The 19,212-nt window shown below is 42.9% G+C and overlaps 1 protein-coding gene across 1 annotated transcript in view; it reads right to left on the bottom strand.

Moving 5' to 3' along the window:
• PLPP3 (phospholipid phosphatase 3) overlaps positions 1–18,962 on the bottom strand; it is an 82,512-nt gene extending 63,550 nt beyond the window's left edge. Inside the window, exon 1 of the mRNA XM_060139933.1 lies at positions 18,329–18,962. Coding sequence (XP_059995916.1) covers positions 18,329–18,467 — 139 coding nt within the window. The 5' untranslated portion in view covers positions 18,468–18,962. The remainder of the gene's footprint in view (positions 1–18,328) is intronic.
• Between the last annotated feature and the right edge of the window lie 250 nt (positions 18,963–19,212).

Raw genomic sequence — 19,212 nt, 5'->3', positions numbered from 1 at the left:
GAAACTGAAGTTCAGAAAGGTTACAACCCTGGCCTCGGGTTGTAAGCTAGCAAATGGTGGAGCCAGGATTTGAGTCCAGAACTGTCCCCCAGGACACATCCTCTTTCCATTGTGCCATATCGCCTCTGAAAGTTTAAAACTTTCTAACTCTTGAGATTAAACTGTGGGAACTTCTTAGGGTGAATCTCTTTATCTCTCCTCTTATGTCGCAACCCTGTACAGGATTCAGCAATTCAACACGGATCAAGACATCTAACCGTGAAGCAATGTCCTAAGTGTGGAGTCTTTTATATTTGATGACCTCAGCAGAGCTTAAAGATCATCTAACTCAACTGCCCCATTATTTAGGGAAGGAAAGTTAACCCAACAGAAAGTAAGTGATTGAAGGTCGCTACCTAGTGTCACAGCTGGAAGGACTTGAAATGAGGAGGTGAAAGTTCCCCAAGGTTGGGGTAGTGAGGGTACGGGATGAGCAGGAACCAGACTAGAGATGAATACTCTTTCCCATAGGCAGAGAAGAAGGGGAGGGCGCTCTGAAGAGCAAAGGCATGAGCCAGAGCCAGAAGGCAGACATCTGTGGGGTGTGTCCAGGAAACAACCTATACGGATGAAGGTGGATGCCAATCAGAAGACCTGTGTATTCAAAGTAATGCTGGCAGGAACTACAGCTGTTAGCGGCAGCTGCCTCTGGGGAGTGGAATTTGGAGGGAGGGTGGGAGGGTTATCCACTTTTAACATAATCATATTTTTGGAATATTTTTTTACTGTAAGAGTATATTGCTGTGCTTTGGGATGTTACGTGAAGGTTTAAAAGCCTTTATGACACATGGGGTCATTATCTGATTTGCATAATAACCAAATCCACGGCATAAAGGGATGCTTTAAAATATGGTGTATGTTGGATTTAAACTTGAACCTGCACAAGGTAAGGGTTTTAGTTGCTCTGGATTTTACTCATTTTCTAAGAGACTGAGCTTCTCTGAGCCTAGTTTTCCCATCTATTCAATGGGAGTGGGCAGGGGAAAACGACTGATGCTTAGGCCCCTCTACTCCTGCATTCTAAGGTTATTCTAAAGGGTGGTCCTTGTACCAATGGTTAGAGCTGAGGCACGGGAACCACTCTGCTCAAGAAAGGTCTTCAGCGCAATGCCTTCTTTGACAATGGTGCCTAAGAGCGTTCCCCTGAGTTGCCCATCCAAACAGCTGTGACGAGACTGTCCCCAGGCCCCCCAGTTCGATCCTGTTACCTCTGTACCGCGTCTGTGTTGTATTTCTAGAGCTGCATCTGACCAGTGTCTCCTCCAGTAGACCCTAGAAGAACTACATCCAATTCATCATTAGACCCCAACAGCAAGCACAGTACTTGGTACATGAAAGGTGCTCAACGAATATTGCCTGAAGTGACGTATCACCACCACTTATTCAGGAGCTTTTCATTATGAAACTGATTGATATGATTATTAATGTTAATAACAACTTACCAGCAGCGTACCAAACATAGCCGATGCTCGGTTAAATAGATAGAAAGGTAGATTTTATATTAACATAATATTCTGAACAATTAGAACTGCTATAAAATTCACCATCACTGAAATTATTAAGCAGAGGTTTGACACTAACCAAGAAAAGATGGTTTAGAGGGACTGCCCCAGGTGTGGGTGAAAGTGGGAAGATTGATTAAATGGTCTTGAAGCCTGAGTTTTGAAATAAGATACACAGATCTGGGGTTAATTCCTAGTAACTAACCTCTTCATCCCTCAGTTTTATCATTTATAAAATTGGAGTAATCCACCCATTCCACAAGGATATCACAGGGATCGAATAAAGCACATTAGGTGCTCCGTACTGTTAGTTCCTTTCTCTTCTGAATCAGACATTTTGGTACTACAATCTCAGCCCTCTCAAAATCATGAAAAGCAAGATTAACCCAGATTAATACCTAAAAAGGTAAACATACAAATGTGCAGTGTCCTAGTATACAAGGGGATTGTTTTTAAGTTTTTCCAATGGTAAAAGCTATGAACCAAATACTTTTGAAGGGACAGAATTAAGAAAAAGTACAGCAATATGATCAAACAGAAAAGATTTGAAAGGAGAAAATCCTTCCCTTCCTCCTTCAATGTGAACTTTAAAATATTTTAAGGAACGGAGGTAGAGATTTCAGAGGAAATGCCGAGTTGGACAAAAGAACAAGAGAATTCTCCATGCTGGAAGATTTAAATGTCCCATTTCACAGATGAGACAACAGTGTCACAGAGAGGAAAAGTTACTTGGCTAAAGTGACCCAGTAAGTTAATAAGAAAGTTAAGACATAAACCTAGATTTCGTAACTCTCCGCTTGGGCATCTTTCCCCAACAGGAGGCGTCTGCTCTCCTCATTCAGAGCCTCTCCTTAAGGCACGACTAGGATGAGAAAAACCACTCATCCTAAAATACAGCCCTGGCTTTTAGGGTAAGTTCAATTTTTTTTTTTAATGGAAGCTATTATGGTTAGTACAAATTCAGTCTGTTGACCAAGTTCAAAACACTGCATGAAATGCAAAATCGAACTTCAAATATCTAGCTGCCTTTAATTAGCGACATACTCCCAATCTCTCAGGTTAGTTAATACTTTATTATGGGCTGTTATAAACTCTAGAAAGCGAAGGCTTTTTTCCATTCCATCACACTGATTGGCAGGAAGTATGTCTTAAGCATCCAGTGTTTAGCTTTATAATTATACTTAATAATAATTCAGCCATTTATAGAAAGAAGAGATACTGTGCCCATGGCTACCTTAGGACTATGGTAGGATAAGCAACAAAATTTTATTTTTCTTTTTGCTTCTTGTCTATATTTACTAAAATAATGTTTTATTGACATTTTCTTCAATGTCTTGAATTTAATAAAAATTTTCAAGCACCTGTTATATACAAGGGAATCATAATCTATTAAGATGGAACTGTATAAAACAAGCCAAAAAATTTGACACAAGAAAGGTCAATACAAAGTGCTATGATAGCCCAAAGAGGGGCTAACTCTGCCCAGAGGAAATCAGAAAAGTCTTCACAGAGGAGGTGGCACTTGAATGGATTCTAAGAGGTGAGTAACACGTATCAAGCAAAGAGAAATGATTTGGTGAGAAAGTTCCTGGAAGAGCCACAGAATGGAGATGTCTGGGACAAGGGCATAAAGGGGGGAAGTGGAGGGGGATGGGAAGGGAATGGGGAGCAGAAAGGGTTGGTTGGGGCCAGATTCTGAAGGGTCTCAAATATACTAATAAGTTTTATTCTGTAGTCCACGAGAGGTCATAAAAATCATGAAGCGAAGGGCCTATGTGATCCGAATTACAGTTTTGAGAAACAATTCCTGTATAGTTAATGCATAAATAATATACGGGGGGACATTATCCCCCTAAAAATAAGATCTGTAAAGGAATGTTTTCAGATCTAGGTGTATGACAGCATGCACTTAAAGTGGGATAGAAATAGGGAGAATGGAGGAGAGCAAATTCAGAAGACTCTCTCTCTCTCTCTCTCTCTCTCTCTCTCTCTCTATATATATATATATATATACATTGTACAAATATGACTTCACAGTTTCAAAGCATTTTCCTATATATATGTGATACCATACCCTTGGTCTCAACAGCTCCATGAGGCAGGCAGGGAATGAATCATCATCTCCATTTTACCATTCCTGAAGTGGCAGTGATATGCCAGGGATCACCCAGCTAATACAGCAAAGTTGGGAACACAGCCCAGGATCAGTGTGGATCTGCCTCTTAAACTTTCTAAGACTTTTCAAAATTTCATTTAATGATCAGCTCAAGACACCTGGCCATGTTTTCTCCAGGAATGAATGTGTGTCTATCTTCCCATCTTGCCACCTACACTTTGAGGGCAGGATCTGCCTCTAGTATTTCTTTGTTATCTCTTTGTATTTATCTCAATAAATACCGAAGGACAGATAAGATGGACAGCTGAGTCCCAGGACTGTTCTCATCTGTAGTTTCCCCCGACCACAGAGAATGATAAATAGGCAATCATCCATTTTCCCCTTGCTTCTGTGAGCATTTCCCATTCATCACCAGGCCACAGTAGAGGAACAGCGCTTGCCATGACTCCTGTGATCTAAGCTGCCTCCTGCCAGCTGCTCTGCATTCTAAGTGTGAAGGATCTGGACAAAATGCGCTTGCTCTCAGGCCTGTTTAACTTTTCCATCGGTCTGTGTTTGTCAAAGCTTCACGCCAACTCTGTCAGAAAAAGAAATGCCACAAAACTTCTTTGAGGAAAGGGAAAAAAAGACCTACTTTATACACTTGCTCTCATGCAAATCACACTCCCATTCAAATCCCAGCTGAATAGGAGTCCTGCAATAGCCTGGGAAATACACAGAGCCTCTAACCCAAGTGTAGGCTGCTTCACTCAAATTGTTGCATTTCCCTGCCCTTTTAACTCCTTTGGAGAAAACCCCTAGGAAGAATTAACAATACAAATCCGAAGTTGCTATCCCCCAGTCATTCCATTTCTGTACGAAATCGGCAAAGTAGTCCCCTGCCATGGTTTTCTGCCCTTTTCTTCTCAGGCTCTACAGAATTGGAGTTGGGATGCTCTGTGAGCATATTTTCAATCAAAGTGGATGCATGGTCCAAGCTACCAGCTCCAAATAGATTCTAGCACAGCAGTTCCCCTGGAATCTTAGTAAACAGTCTCTGCGAGTGATGAAGTAGCTGAATTATTAATACAATGTGTTACGCCACCCACCAAAAAGAGTTGAGACAGGCAGAGCCGACCAGGTTCTGAGGAAACTGAAATGAACTCTAACCCCCTCCTCCTCCATAGGTTGTTGTGAAATTCAAGCCAGTTAACAAACCCCTTGCATGATTGCCTGCCAGGGGTGTACAGCAAAGTTCATGCCCTTCCCCCTTCCAGCCCAGACGTTTTGAGTCTAATATCTATCCTCCAGGAATTTTACAAAGAAACAGGCAATACTAAAAGGGGCAAAAGGCTTTAACCCCCAAATCACACTTGAACACTTTACAAGGTCTAGTCATTTCATTTTAAAATTTTCTGGCTGGCTTGCTCGCTTCATATGCCTATTATTGAAAATAGCAGTCAGTGCAAATTTCAATGCGAGTCTTCACTGTGGGAGGAAAGAGGAGACATAGGTGCTGGCTGGTTCTTGTCCCAGGCATTCCACCATTTTCCAGATGCAGGATCCCCAGCAAGTTCCTCGACCTTTCCCAAGGGCAACTGCCACATCTGTAAAATCAGTTACAGCGATACCTCCCCTCCACAGCTGTAGGCTTTGATGAGATGCGTGAATGTGCCTGACTATAGTGCAAGGGTTCAAAGATGTTCCTTTCCCGGACTTTTTCCTGTTGACACTTGGAGAATGATATCCTGGGTAGGGTGGTTTGAGTGTTTTGTTTTGCGGGCTTTTCAGGGCTGGGGAGCTGAAGAAAGAGCTAGAATGAGAAAAATGAATTGAGGCAAGAAGAATATTTACATTCAAATTCTCAGATGCATATGCTATCATTTGGTAGAACTGTTCAATGAAAGGGATTATTAATTAATAATAAATGTTTGGATTTCACAGCTGAGGTCAACACAACCACAAACATCCCATTTAAAGCAAAATTATAATTAAAGGGTCTTCAACTCCATCAGTGGCCTTCGGAAAATTAAACCCTAAAATCAAGAGGGCTTATTTTCCCCTGGGATTGAAAGCCCTGTATTTTGAATACTCTGACTCAAGAAGTATACTTTAATTTCCCAGCCAGCCCCAGAGAAGTCTACATTCACACAATGCCTACGGTATAGACGGTCCAAAGCAAAGGTTTACTAGAGTGAGTGGGACCCATCATCCCTCCTGCCAGGGCATTGGAGCCACTCTCTTCAGACAGATTTAAATGAGAAAACTGCTATACAAAAGATCCAAGTATAATAGCCCCCCACCTTATTTTCAGGGGATACTTACAAGAGCTCCAGTGGATGCCTGAAACTGTGGGCAGTACCGAACCCTGTACATACCATGAATTTTCCTGTACATACATCGTTATGATAAAGTTTAATTTAAATTAGGCACAGGAAGAGATTAACAACAATGACTAATAAAATAGAATTACGATAATATACTGTAATAAAAGTTATGTGAATGTTGTCTCTCTCTCTCTCTCAAAATATCTGCTTGTACTGTAGTCTCCCTTCTTCTTGTGATGATGCAAGATGATAAAATGCCTACGTGATGAGATAAAGTGAAGTAATGACGTAGGTATTGTGACACAGCGTTAGGCTACTACTGACCTTCTGATGATACGTCAGAAGAAGGACCATATGCATCGGGTGATCCTGGATCATCAAGTCATAACAACGTGGATGGTTGGATGTCAGTAGCTGACCATGTCACCAGTTGGGGATCCTAGCGAGAGATTTGATCACGCTACTCAGACGGCATGCAAGTTAAAACTTATGAATTGTTTATTTCTGGAATTTTCCATTTAATATGTTTGGACTGAGGGTAACTGAGAACATGGAAAGGGCAACAGCAGATAAGGGAGGACTACTGTAAGTTGGTGACACCTGTGGAAATATTCTTAAATCTCAGCCTGCCAGAAGTTCCTCCCTTTGATTGCAAAACATATGGCTGCTTCAAAAGAAGACACTAGGCATTTAATCAAAATATCCACTAAGGCGAAGATGACAGCAGCACACATGCAAGGATGAGAAAGAATGTATTAGGCCATTCCTCCCTAGAAGCCTACGAAAGCCAAAATGACCAAAACAGCTACTTTGGGCCAGTGTCTAATGAAATCCACTGTGTGGCTGGAAGCACTCCTGCCACTTCCTGTCAGTGGTTGCTAACTTTACAACAATGTGGGTCATTTGTGGGGAAGAGGCTACTGGGGGAAGTTCTATTTACTGCATTTAATGAAGATGCCGCATCCACAGCCACTAACCAGAGAAGCTCACAATTTCTCAGTGTGACCCAACGGTTACACCAAACCACCAAGACAGCAGACAGAGCCCATGGGACAAACAGGGTCACTAACAGAGAGACCCATTCCTGCTCCCTGATATGAGTGACAAAGGCCTTGTTCAAGTCTCTCCTTCCTTTAAGAAGCCTTCCCAGGATCCAGCGGGCTTCCTCTGCCCTAAATCCAGAGCTGCTTGTCCATTCTAGAATGTCCAACCTTTTCACCATCAGAGATGCCTTGCAGTTCCTTCTCGACCCTCTGTGACATCTATAAGATGTCTTTATTTACCAGGTAAACTATATTTAAATCATTTCTCCACTTCTGTTAATCAAAGCATGGGAAGTGTCAATCACATCCCCTGATGAGTGGAAATAACCAGCGAGACCAGAGTGATCTGCCAGTGTCATTCCACATTCAGATCACAAGCACAGAACGCCAGTGCTGTGACCAGTCCAGGCAGAGGCTGCTGTTCTCAGTTAGTCTAGGCAAGTTAATCATTGAAAAACGTACAGGACGTGTTAGGTATTTTTGAAGTCCTAAAAAGAGCACGAGATGCCCTGTGATTGCCCTAACAGACCTTGGCAGGTCCAGAGAACCCAGGGTGAGAATCATGCATCTAACTCATTTTGGACAATTCATCACGCGTTGCTGATGTGAAAGCTGGCAGGGAATAGTGGGGAAAACGGGCTTCAGGCCTCAAAGCAAGAGGGAGGGGATATGGGGATATATGTATACATATAACTGATTCACTTTGTTATACAGCAGAAACTAACACAACATTGTAAAGCAATTATACTCCAATAAAGATGTTAAAAAAAAAAATGGCCTCATGAGACAGACTTTTCAGGTCTGACCCCAACTCAAACTCACCTGCTGTGTAACTTCTGGTGAGTTATTTTTTAACATCTCTGAACCTCAGTTCTGTCAATGGAGATAATAGTAATGAAGACTTCATAGGCTCACTGGGAGAATTAAATAAGAGAACGCATGCACACTGCTTTGCCCAGTGAGAGGTACATACTTGCACTCAATAAGTGTTAGCAATTGTCATTATTTAGTCAGGCTTGCTTGAGTCCAAATCCCAGGCCTAACACATATTAGCTGTGTGAACTTGAGCAAATCATTTACCCTCTCTGAGTTGCAAAACCGGTTATTGACATCTACCTTATTTTGTTATTGGAAAGATTAAGTGAGATATCAACTAAAACTCCTAATAATAAAGGTTGAGTGCCTTTTCCTCACCTTCTTGTATTCTATGTGGTTTAATTTTTCACACACTTATAGCTTCATCTTCACTGTAATTTTCAGCTTGACACTCCAACCAGTTTCTAAAGATCTGTGTTTGTGTCTTATACTCTTTAATATCACCCAGCATCCAGCACGTGAATCTAAAAGATGCACAGTAATTTTAGTTTTTGAGATGATAATCAGGTATAACAGCCATATCTCCAGGGGGGAAAGGGGCTGGGAAAAAAAAAAAAATCAACCTTATCAGGAACTACAGTTCTATTTCATGGTCTTAAAAATATTGTAAAGCTAATCCAAGGAATAGAGATTTTTAATATTTGTACTTTTAACTGTTTTCAGGGTACTCTGAAGATGTAAGGCTGCTTTTCATTTTGCTGAAGCAGGAATCTGCTTGTCACACACCCTGGTTTGTGGAAGTACGTTACTCAGTGGGTGAGGGGGTCTAGCTGACCACCCAGCATCTATTCCTCAGGCAGCTTTATTGTTCTCTGCTCACTCATCGTAAACCCACTGACACTGCTAAACTGACTGAAAACTCTGTTTCTTTGTGAAATATTCTCTGACAAACAAAGCAGCACTAGAGTGGTTTCATGAATATGTTAATTCCAAAGGTCTTCGGTAAACCTTTTGTATTTTTTCCATACATATTTTAATTAATCTTAAGATACTTCCAAAATGGTGTAGGCACTATGGAAAATAGTTTGGCAGTTCCTCAAAAAGTCAAGCACAGGAACCATATCGTCCTGCATTTCCACTCCTAGGTAAATATAACCATGAGAATTGAAAATCTATGTCCAACAGCACAGGGAGATCAGCTTGGTGCTTTGTGACCACCTAGAGGGGTGGGATAGGGAGGGTGGGAGGGAGACGCAAGAGGGAGGGGATATGGGGACATATGTATACGTATAGCTGATTCACTTTGTTATACAGCAGAAACTAACACACCATTGTAAAGCAATTATACTCCAATAAAGATGTTAAAAAAAAAAGTAGATGAAGTACTAATACCTGCTGAACACACATGCTGAACATACATGCTACGATACGGATGAACCTTGAAAATATTATGCTGAGTCAAAGGCAAAGAAACAGAAAGTGGATCAGTAGTTGCCATGGGATGGGGGGAGGAGGAGGGTAAATGTGGAGTGACAGTTAATGGGTACAGTTTTTTTGTTGCTGCAGTGATAAAAATGTTCTAAAATTGATTGTGGTGATGGTTGCTCAACTCTGTGAATATACTAAAAGCCAGTGAATTGAACACTTTAAATGAATCAATGTTATGGTTCATAAATTAGATCTCAGCAAAACTGTTTTAAAAATACCATTATAACTCAAGGAAAACCGTTTCTCTAAACCAAGAGGATTTCCAATGGCCCATTTATTTTAAGGGGCTTTGAGAAATTTAAAAATTCCAGAGCAAAATTTATATTAATTAAATAAATTATGTATATAAAAAACTTATAGCCTCATCTTTCTAATATGGCTATGAACATAAAGAAGCATTTACTAATCTTATAATACAGGCTTCATAGGTCTCTACAAACACTGCCTTTAAAGTATTCGTGGAGAGAGAGGCATCACCATGGTTCAGAGGCTCCCAACCAGGAGATCAGGAACCCCCCCCACCATCCCCCTCATCCCCCCAATCTCCTTTAATCTCCTTGTCACCCATCCTTCTCCTCTCTGTCCCCTGTACCTCAGGTTCATTTCTAATCTGCCTCCTAAATGATCTCCCTCCTTGGCCTCCAATTTCCCTCCCCTCAAACACAAATCAGATTAAATTAATCCCCTCTTAAAAACTGCTCATGAATATGTTAATGTCAAACATTGCCTGTAAAACTTTGGTAATTTTTTTTTTCCTTACACATTTTAACTAACCTTACGGTACTTCTAAAATGGTGCAGCTGCTATGGAAAAACAGTTTGGCAGGTCCTTAGAAAGTTAAACATGGAGTTACCATATGACCCAGCAATTCCACTCCTAGGTATATACTGTGTTTGGTTTCTGTATGAAATTTTCCATAATAAAAAGAAAAATGAAAACGAAAATACAACCTCATTCGCTGGTCCTCCAAATTAAAGTTCAAGTCCCTTAGCGGCCTGCCATTTATAGCTCCCCTTTTTAATCTGGCTCTAACTATCTCTCCAGCCTCATCCCCAACATTCTCTTCCCCCACCAACTCAATGCAAATACACAGCACTTACACTCCAGCCTCCAACCACCCACCCTTCCCCAAAACGTTCTTGTTTCTAAGTCTCAGCATCCGTTGCTCCCTCTGCTGCAATACCCTTTCCCACTCCATGTAATGAAGGCTATTATTTCTCTAACAAGACCCAGCTCCAAGCCCTCAGGCAAACTCATTGCTTTTCACTGTGCAGCTATAGCCCCTCCCTTACCATGCCCAAATCAGCAGCACTAAGTGTGTAAAATTACACAGAAGTCTGTTACCCTTTCCCAACGTGGGAATTCATAAAGCACAAGGAACCCCACCCGCCAACCCCACCCCAGGGGAAGAAGGGACTAAGGGGTGTTGCACATAGTAGATGCTCAAGAAACAACTGCAGAAGACAAGACATACCTGAAAGACAGGTACAAACATAGACTTAATTAAATAGGCTCTCTAGAAATTATACTGATTGATGCTAATTTGGGGGCCAGATATAAAGAAACCATCAGTGAGAACAGCTTCCTTCGTGTCAATATAATCGTGTGTATTATGTGCTTTAGGGATACATAAACAGGAACAAAAGCATACTGCTTATTATGACAAGGCGCTTACACTGATTTGCATTTCTCTGCAAAACTCTCTAAGCATATAATTTTGTTAATTTGTGACAAACCTCAAAAACACACTTCCCACCAATACTCTGATTGCAGTGTATACTCTCAAAGCACACAGAAATCATCAAGTTCCTTTCATAAGGTGCCAACGGGATCTTATGTGTGTTGTTTGGTTTGGTTTGGTTTAAATTTGGGAATTCTAATGCAGATCATAATTTATAATTTAACTTGGACCTAAAGGAAGAACAGTTTCACAAGGATGTTTCAGAAACTGACCTAGCCTTCTTTTGAATGTTGGGACCACCACCTCATGCATGACCTTGAGAAAATCATTTCATCTGAGACTCAGTTTCCTCCTCAGTCAAAAACAAACACTTCGAAAACGTGGGCTTCTCTTTCTTCTCTCCTGGGACACATCATTTGAAAAAGCTGGTGCCTGTTCAAGTTCAAATCAGTCAGCAGTGATCTTTGGTAATAAGCACCTTCTAGAACAAGGGCCAGTGGAAGAAAAGTGATCTATCAAAAAAACTGCCTAGTCCTTCAAATTTGCCCCATGTGTCTCTGCCCTCACTAAACTATCATCCTCTGATTTGGGTTAAAAGTTAAACCTGTTTGTCTTGTTCCTCTTTTAATTGACCCAGGAAAGAGAAAAATGAGAATAGGGCTCTCTGGAGAACCACCTCATAAATGATAATCACGTTTCGAACTGACAAGTACGCACCAGAAAAGCAAAATGGTATAAAGGCAAGACCTTGGTTCTAGGTCCTGCCCTTTCGCTATCACCAGACAATTACTAACCAGTCCAAGCATCCAAGTCTTCCTATGTGAATCAAGGGCACTGACTAGGACGTGGTGACAATGACAACAGCAGCTGGTGAGTGCACAGCGCCACACACTATACCAGGCATCGCCTCGCAACTTCACAACACATATTATCCCATTTTACAGATGAGAAAACCGAGGCTTCGGAGACAGTCACAACTTGCCTAACCACGTACAGCTAATAACCCTAAGCAAACTCCCACCTATCTGTCTCCAAAGCCTGTGCTTCCCCCTTGGACCTCCCACCTGTCCCCTGCTGAAAGAGGCCTATTTTTCTGACTGAGATAAAAAATGACTTGGTATTGTTGATAATGAAATCCCCAAGGTACTTTCAAATTCTAAAGCATCCATGAATCTAGGCACTAAAGAATTGCTCCGATGGAATTTTCTTTATTACGTCCACCGAGAGGCTCAGTCAGCACACTCCAAGCTGTTCTGCAACTATTTCTATTGGGCCCTGCAGAACATATTTGTACATATTTGGACTCAAAAAAAATGGAAATAAATGAAATGGAATGGAATAGAAAAGAGGGAGTCTTCACTGCATTAACTGCATTGAAAAGTGGGCAGCAAGGTAAGCCGACGAGAGTTCTGGAAAATTTAGTGACTACTTACTAGCTGGGCACCGTTGTGCAAGTTACTTAACCTCTCTGAACTGCAGTTTCCTCCTCTCTCAAAGGAATCTACTATCTATATTACATGGTTGACCTGAACAATAAATATGTTCACTACCACAGTGATTCCCTTCCTCAAGAGATATGGAGAGTGCCCTGGACGACAAGCATTTTGATTATTTTTAATCATGTTGCTCTTTTTAGTTATTTTTTCTTCCTCTGGGCTTTCAAAAGACACATATAAGAGTTGACACTAAAATAGGCCATTTGTCCAAATTCCCTCCCCGACAAAGGTGTATTTATCTTTCCCTTAAAATGATATAGCCATGTCCCTTCCAGAGGGGAAGAAGGTAACCACCAAAGACTCTTGAGGTTCCTGCACTGTGACTTTTCCCAAACCTGCCACTGCTTTTCTCTGGCTAATAGAAAACATTTGTGTTCCCTCTGTCTGGTTTTTTCTTGGGATTCTCTTCACAATTGTTTCCCCTAATATATTTCAGGCAACTTTGCTGCCAAAATATTAAATTCATAGAACCATCGAGGAGTAAGGACACCGGGAAGGAAAGGAAAATGCTATTACTGTGAATAATAATAGCTACATAATACCCGATAATGATTTAGTGCTTTTTACCTCTTCGAAGTGCTTTCAGATTTGTTTTTTGTTTTTTTTTTATTTTTTTTTTGCTTTCAGATTTGTGATCTCATCTGAGCCTCACCATATACGAGGGTCACAGGTTTGCTTTTGTATTTTACAGATGAGGAAACTGAGGCGTGAAAGGTTAAATAATTTTTGCCCATGTCACATGTGTAGATGACTTTATGTCAGGATTCAAACCCAGACCTGGGTGGATCCGAAGCTTGTGTTGTTGCTACAACACTTTGCCAAGCTAACTTTGATCTTGTAAAGGCTCTCTCTAGAAGCCGCATTCATTCATTTCACTGTTTACTCATATACAAACTTCAATATCTCAAAAGAAAATATTTATAGAGTTAACACTTCATTTATCCAAAGTGGTCACTTGGCCTACAACACTACAGAGAACTCAGTTTAAAAAGAAATAAAAATCCCAGTCTCTTAGCAGTTAGGAGACACCAGCAAGTCCTTGCACTAAAAATCAGACCTTCAGGCCAGCACCCAGAGGTAATTTTTCCTTTTGAAAGGATTCTAACAATCTTAAATATTTTTTTTAATTGGAGTATAGTTGATTTACAATGTTGTGTTAGTTTCAGGTGTAAAGTGATTCGGTTACACATATACCTATATTCATTCTTTTTTATGTTCTTTTCTCATATAGGTTATCACAGAATATTGAGTTGAGTTCCCTATGCTATACAGTATGTCCTTGTTGGTTATCCCAAGTACGGTTATCCCAAGCTCCTGATTTATCCCTCCCCTCCACGTTTCCCCTTTGGTAACCATAAGTTTGTTTTCCATAGCTGCAAGCCTGTTTCTGTTTTGTAAATAAGTTCATTGATATCAGTTTTTAAAATTAGACTTCACCTATGAGAGATATGTGATATCTGTCTTTGATATTTGATACGATATTTGTCTTTCTCTGTCTGACTTCACTTCGTATGATAATCTCTAGGTATCTTGAATATCTTTATTGGAAAAGACAGGTGTACTGGCCACAAACAGAAAGAAAAGGACGGACAACCTAACAATTCAAAACATGCCAGAACATGCGATCCCTCTACATAAGCCAACTGCCCTTTAGGACATTAGCTATTAAACAACACAGTGGTTCTCAAATTGGCCTGATAAGAATCACCAGAAGCTTTTATAAAACACAGACTCCTAGGCCCTGGTCCAGAGCCTAGTGAATTTGAATCTCCTGGGAAGGAGCCTGAGAAATCTGCATGTCACACCAGATGGGTCTCCTTATTAGCTGAGTTGGTGAAGTACTGACACAGGAGGCATCCCCCAAATTATCACTCCGCAAATAATGTGTACCAGGTTGACATGACACCCAGGGTAGGGTGTCTCCATAAACATGACTGCCTACACGGGGAAGAAGCCCTCAACTATGGTATCATTAGCATCATGCTATGAACAGGGCTTGCCAGCCCAAACAACTGCACAGGAAGGGCGAAAGAAAGAATCTCAAATTGACAGGAAGTCAAAAGGGCTAAAAGTGGAAAAGGCCACCAACTCTGGCTTTAACAGTCTCCCACAAAGGCAGCTATAACCCTATGGTATATCTCAAGTATAAGAGAAAGGGATGGAAGAGCTAAGGAGAAAAAAAAAACGAAAAACAAAAGAAACTAGCCAATCCAGACAATAAAGGTTTTCAACCATCCTGGAAGAGTCAGCAGGGCTGACTCTGCATGGGTTGGAAGGAGGCACTCAGTAGATATCTGGGGAGGGGGACAAGGAAGAGACAGGGGACAGAGCAGAGAAGCTCCACATGGATTTACCAAATCTCTGCATTTGTGCTACAGCCGTGCACTGCCATTTGTGCTTTCTTTGGAACCACTGTCTCATGGGGTACAAAGGCGTCCTCAAAATTTGGGAATTACTTAGTGTTAGAACGACCCCAAATCAAAACGATACCTTGGGGAGATGAGACCGTATCACTGACCAGAAGAGTTGAACCACCTTTATCCATCTGCTTTGGTGCAAATGACTAACTGGAAAATGTGGAGAGGCAGGACTTTCTGCAAACCGAGCTTTGGAATTTTCTAATGATCTGAGTTTCAGGGTTCTTCAGATGAGGGAAGAAAAGGGGGATGGACTCCAGTCATGCTCACTGAGGATTAGAGATCAACTCAAATTGACTTCAGTGTGTACCTCAGTTTTCTCATCTATAAAATGGAGATAATCTCTTCATCAGAGTTGAAGTGAAAAGGACATAAGCTCATTCATCTGAAAAAGAGGCCAACAGGGCTTAGAAAGACAGTAGATGCTCATTCCTCCTTGCCTGGGAATATTGTCTGCTGCTCTCTTGTAACCTGGTAGAGCAGAAGGAGTGCATAAAAAAACAGAAGGCCATACTTTTATGCAACTGAAAGGAAAACAAAATCGATTTCAGAAAAACTACTATGCAAAGATTCATAACTGTGTTTATAAAAGCAATAATCGGCAAAGATGCTATTTTCTGAGACATAAACCTCCATTGGTGATTCTCTGACACCAGATTCCTTTGGTCCTCAAAGGAGAGTGGACTTCTGTTTTTTCACCAAGAATTTAACATTCCAAAAGGTATGTGAAACAAGTTAAACTGCTTGCATATTTCCACTTACATTAACACGTATATTGCACATCAGCTTTTATTTTTTCCAGACACAAGGAGAGGAAGCTTGGTATATATTCCTGTGAGAGAATAAACAGAAAAATGTCTCCCTTTTTCATATATTAGGGCCTTGTAATCCAGACCATATGATCAATACACTATATAAAAATTAAATCATACTGACAGTCCCAGGCAGAAAGTGAACCAAGTAGAAACAATTTTTTAGGACTGTGATGTGTGGAATATTAAAATCACATGTTGTGTTAATAATTTTCTTTTAGAAGCCAAATAGAGTTCTCCTGCATAAATTTCTCAAGTAAATGTTTACCTTACAGTGTTTCCTATTAAGGGTGGTCGAGAGGCATTAAATTAGTGATATTGTAATTTGGCCTATGCATAGGGGAGACACATTGAAAATGACTTGGTTGACATTATGTTAATGGCAAGGCACATACCTTAAAACGGATAGCTATGTGCTCCTTATGGTAAAATACAACGTCCTGGTATCTTATTAACTTTTTTTTTTTCAGTAAACAAAAATCATTTGCTCAAAGAGGCCAATAGTGAGTAAACTTAACAAACAGCTAGGTATAGAATATTAGCTTCGAAGGGGACACAGGGAGAGTTGGGGCAGATGAAGAGCTGTAATGTGTAAACATACACCTTACTTAACACCTTCAATGTACAACAGTATCTTGGGATTTCTGTGTCCCCCGCTAAACTATAGCTGATAGGTGTGTCTTTTTGCAAATTCCTTCACACTTTTTCCTTTGATAAGATACACCATCTCGTGGGACTGCCTTCTGAAATCAGAAGAGTGGAAAGAGGAGGGGAGTTCAATAAAACTGTCCGAAGGCTGTCAAGTGTGTTCTAGCTCTGCTTTCCTAATCACCAAGTAGGAGGTAGGAGGGTACAGGGAACAGACAGTCTAGAAAGAATTCACCCTACCACCAGGGAACAAAACACATCAGTGAACACTGGGAAGCCCCAGACAAGTTTACAGCAAACAGCTTCAATGTGTTTGTGTTCCTGGTACTCCCCCAGGACCAGGGAAGGTCTCTTAAACATTCAATAGCTTGGCAAGGGGACTTTTAAGTACTCATCTCTGCACTGTGCATAATAAGCCAATGGCCTTCAGGAAGGTAGGCCCCCCAGTGACAATTCCTTTACATAACATCTTAATGCTGAATTGATACGAGGAGGTGGGAATGGGATTTGCCACCTGAACTACAGTCACCTTTCTTCCCTTCCGCAGAGCACAATTTGACCTTTGGCTGTCTCTGCATATCTAAAGGGGGCCATTCTTATATTTAAACTCCAAGAGTTCTTTCTTTCTTTGACTCTCAGAATTTACTATGGACAGTCAAGCCAAGGACAGATGGACCTCAGTAAGGATCCTGCTACAGAGCCATGAACGCAGGGTCATTGGACTCCAGCCCAAGAAGTCTCTGGTTTGCACACTCTGCATAGACAACTCCATTTCAAAGGGACTTGAGCTTCCGTGCAGGAGTTCTATTTTAAGGGGAACAGGGAACACAGATGTTTCTTCAGTTAGCAGAGTTGGCAGAACAGCTCCTGGACCAAATCCGAGTTCTTAATGCAGGAAGGGGCCTTAGAGAGCATCTAGTTCAAGCCACTCACTCAACTGATGAGGAAACTGAGGCCAGAGAGGCAGTTAGGTGGCACCCCCGGCAAGTGGCAGAGTGGTGGTATCCTGATGACAAGTCCTGCACGCTTACCATAACACCATGATTCGCTTAAAAAAAAAAATCTACACTTACTTCAATCTTGGAACTCCTGTAGATTCTTGTCAATAGCCACCCCCTGCCCCAGGGGCGAGTTCATAAATCCTCCTTTCCCTCCCACTCCATTCCATTTACTCCTGCTCTTCCAGCTGTGCTTCCAACTAGTTTGGAAAACAGAAGCGGGCTACAGCCTCAGCTTTCTGGGAGTACAATTAATTGTGGTCCCGATGCATGAACCGTGGCTAGCTTTCCCAGTGCCTCAGTTGCCTCATCGGTGAAATGGACCTCCTCGCCCGTGTTGCACCGAGTCAGGGAGAGGCAGTACTCCCTGGCACACAGTAGGCGCCTAAAAAGTGACTGCTGGATCGGTACCCAGCATCACGCCCCTCGAGAGCACCCTCCCAACCCCTGGGGGGCGTTCAGGATAGCGGCATGAGAAAAGGCCCAGGCAGCCCCGGCGGAAGGGCTGAATGTTTACATTCGGCCGGGGGAAGGCAGCGTTCTACAGGCTGGAGCCCAGCGCTCCAGGAGATCCATCTTACTTGGATGGAGGGCAACCAGCTCTACGCCGGCTCCGGGTCCTGGTTCCACCGATTTCCCCTATCCTAACAGGCCGAGCCCACGCCTTTCGTGGGATTCTGGCCGGGCTTCCAACCGGAGGTCGGCTTTTAGGATTCGGTGTCCAAGTGGCCCGCGAAAGCCTACAGCGCTCCCGACACTCCTTTACAGGCCGGGGAGGCGGCGGGAACGGGGAGGGCGGGGACCCGGGGGCCTGGAGGGGCGCGAAGGCTCCGCGAGATGCCTGCGGGCGGCCCCCGGGGCGGACTGCGCGGCGCAGCCGGGAGACGCGGCCCGGCGCGCAGCCCCGGTCGGGCTGGGACGCGCGCCGGGCGCCGAGGGCCGGAGGGACAACGGGGCTGGGCTCACCCATGAAGAGGCAGAAGAGGTCCAGGCAGATGAGCAGCACCCGCTTGCTGCTGCCCTTCCTCGGGTTGTTGTTGAGCGCCGGGCTGCCGCCGTTCTTGCTCTCCGCGACGATCGCCTTGTCGTACTTGTAGTTTTGCATGGCGCTGGTCAAGACGCCCCGCGACAGCAGTCACACACCCAGACGCCCGGGTCGCCTCCCGGCCGAGGCTGCTCGGGGCGCGGCGGGAGAGTGCGGCCCCGCTGCCCGCTTCCAACGGCAGGCGGTGGTGCTTTCTGCTCCCCTGGGGCTCCTCTGCTTTTCCTGCCTCAATCCCGAATCGTTCGAAAGTCCAGAGGGGAGAGAGACAACTCCCGAGCAGAAACTTCTGCAGCGCCGCGCTGCCCCGGACGCGCGGGGCTCCCGTTTCTGTGTGCAAAGCAGCGAGCGGGCAGCGCGGGCCCTCGACCACCCTCCTCCGCGGCTGGTTGCTTAATGAATGGGAGCTGCGCGGAGCCCAGCTGCGCGGAGCCCAGCCACGCCGAAGCGCTGCCGCAACTCTTAACTTTCCTCCTCCTCCTGCTGCTGCTGCTGCCGCCGCAGCTGCCGTTGTGATCGCCTGGATTTGTTTTCGGCAGTTTTATTTCAAGAGGTCCTTTAAAAAGAGAGAGGGACCTCCTTACTTGGCTCAGAAGAGATTCCGAAAGCACAGCCCCTTCCTTAAGCAGCCGAAGACGTAGGATAATTAAGGCCACATTTTCCCCCACCCCTTTCCAAAAAAAAAAAAAAAAAAAAATCCTAAAAGGAAAAGTTACTCTCAAACCAGAGAATCCGGGAGCCCCTAGCGTTCAGAAACACTAAATTGTCACAAAAGGAAAAATAAATAAATAAATAAAAGAATAAAAAG

The sequence above is a fragment of the Lagenorhynchus albirostris genome, chromosome 2 (assembly GCF_949774975.1).
Source record: "Lagenorhynchus albirostris chromosome 2, mLagAlb1.1, whole genome shotgun sequence".
In the NCBI taxonomy this organism is placed as follows: domain Eukaryota; kingdom Metazoa; phylum Chordata; class Mammalia; order Artiodactyla; family Delphinidae; genus Lagenorhynchus; species Lagenorhynchus albirostris.
This window is presented reverse-complemented; position numbering and strand designations above follow the sequence as displayed.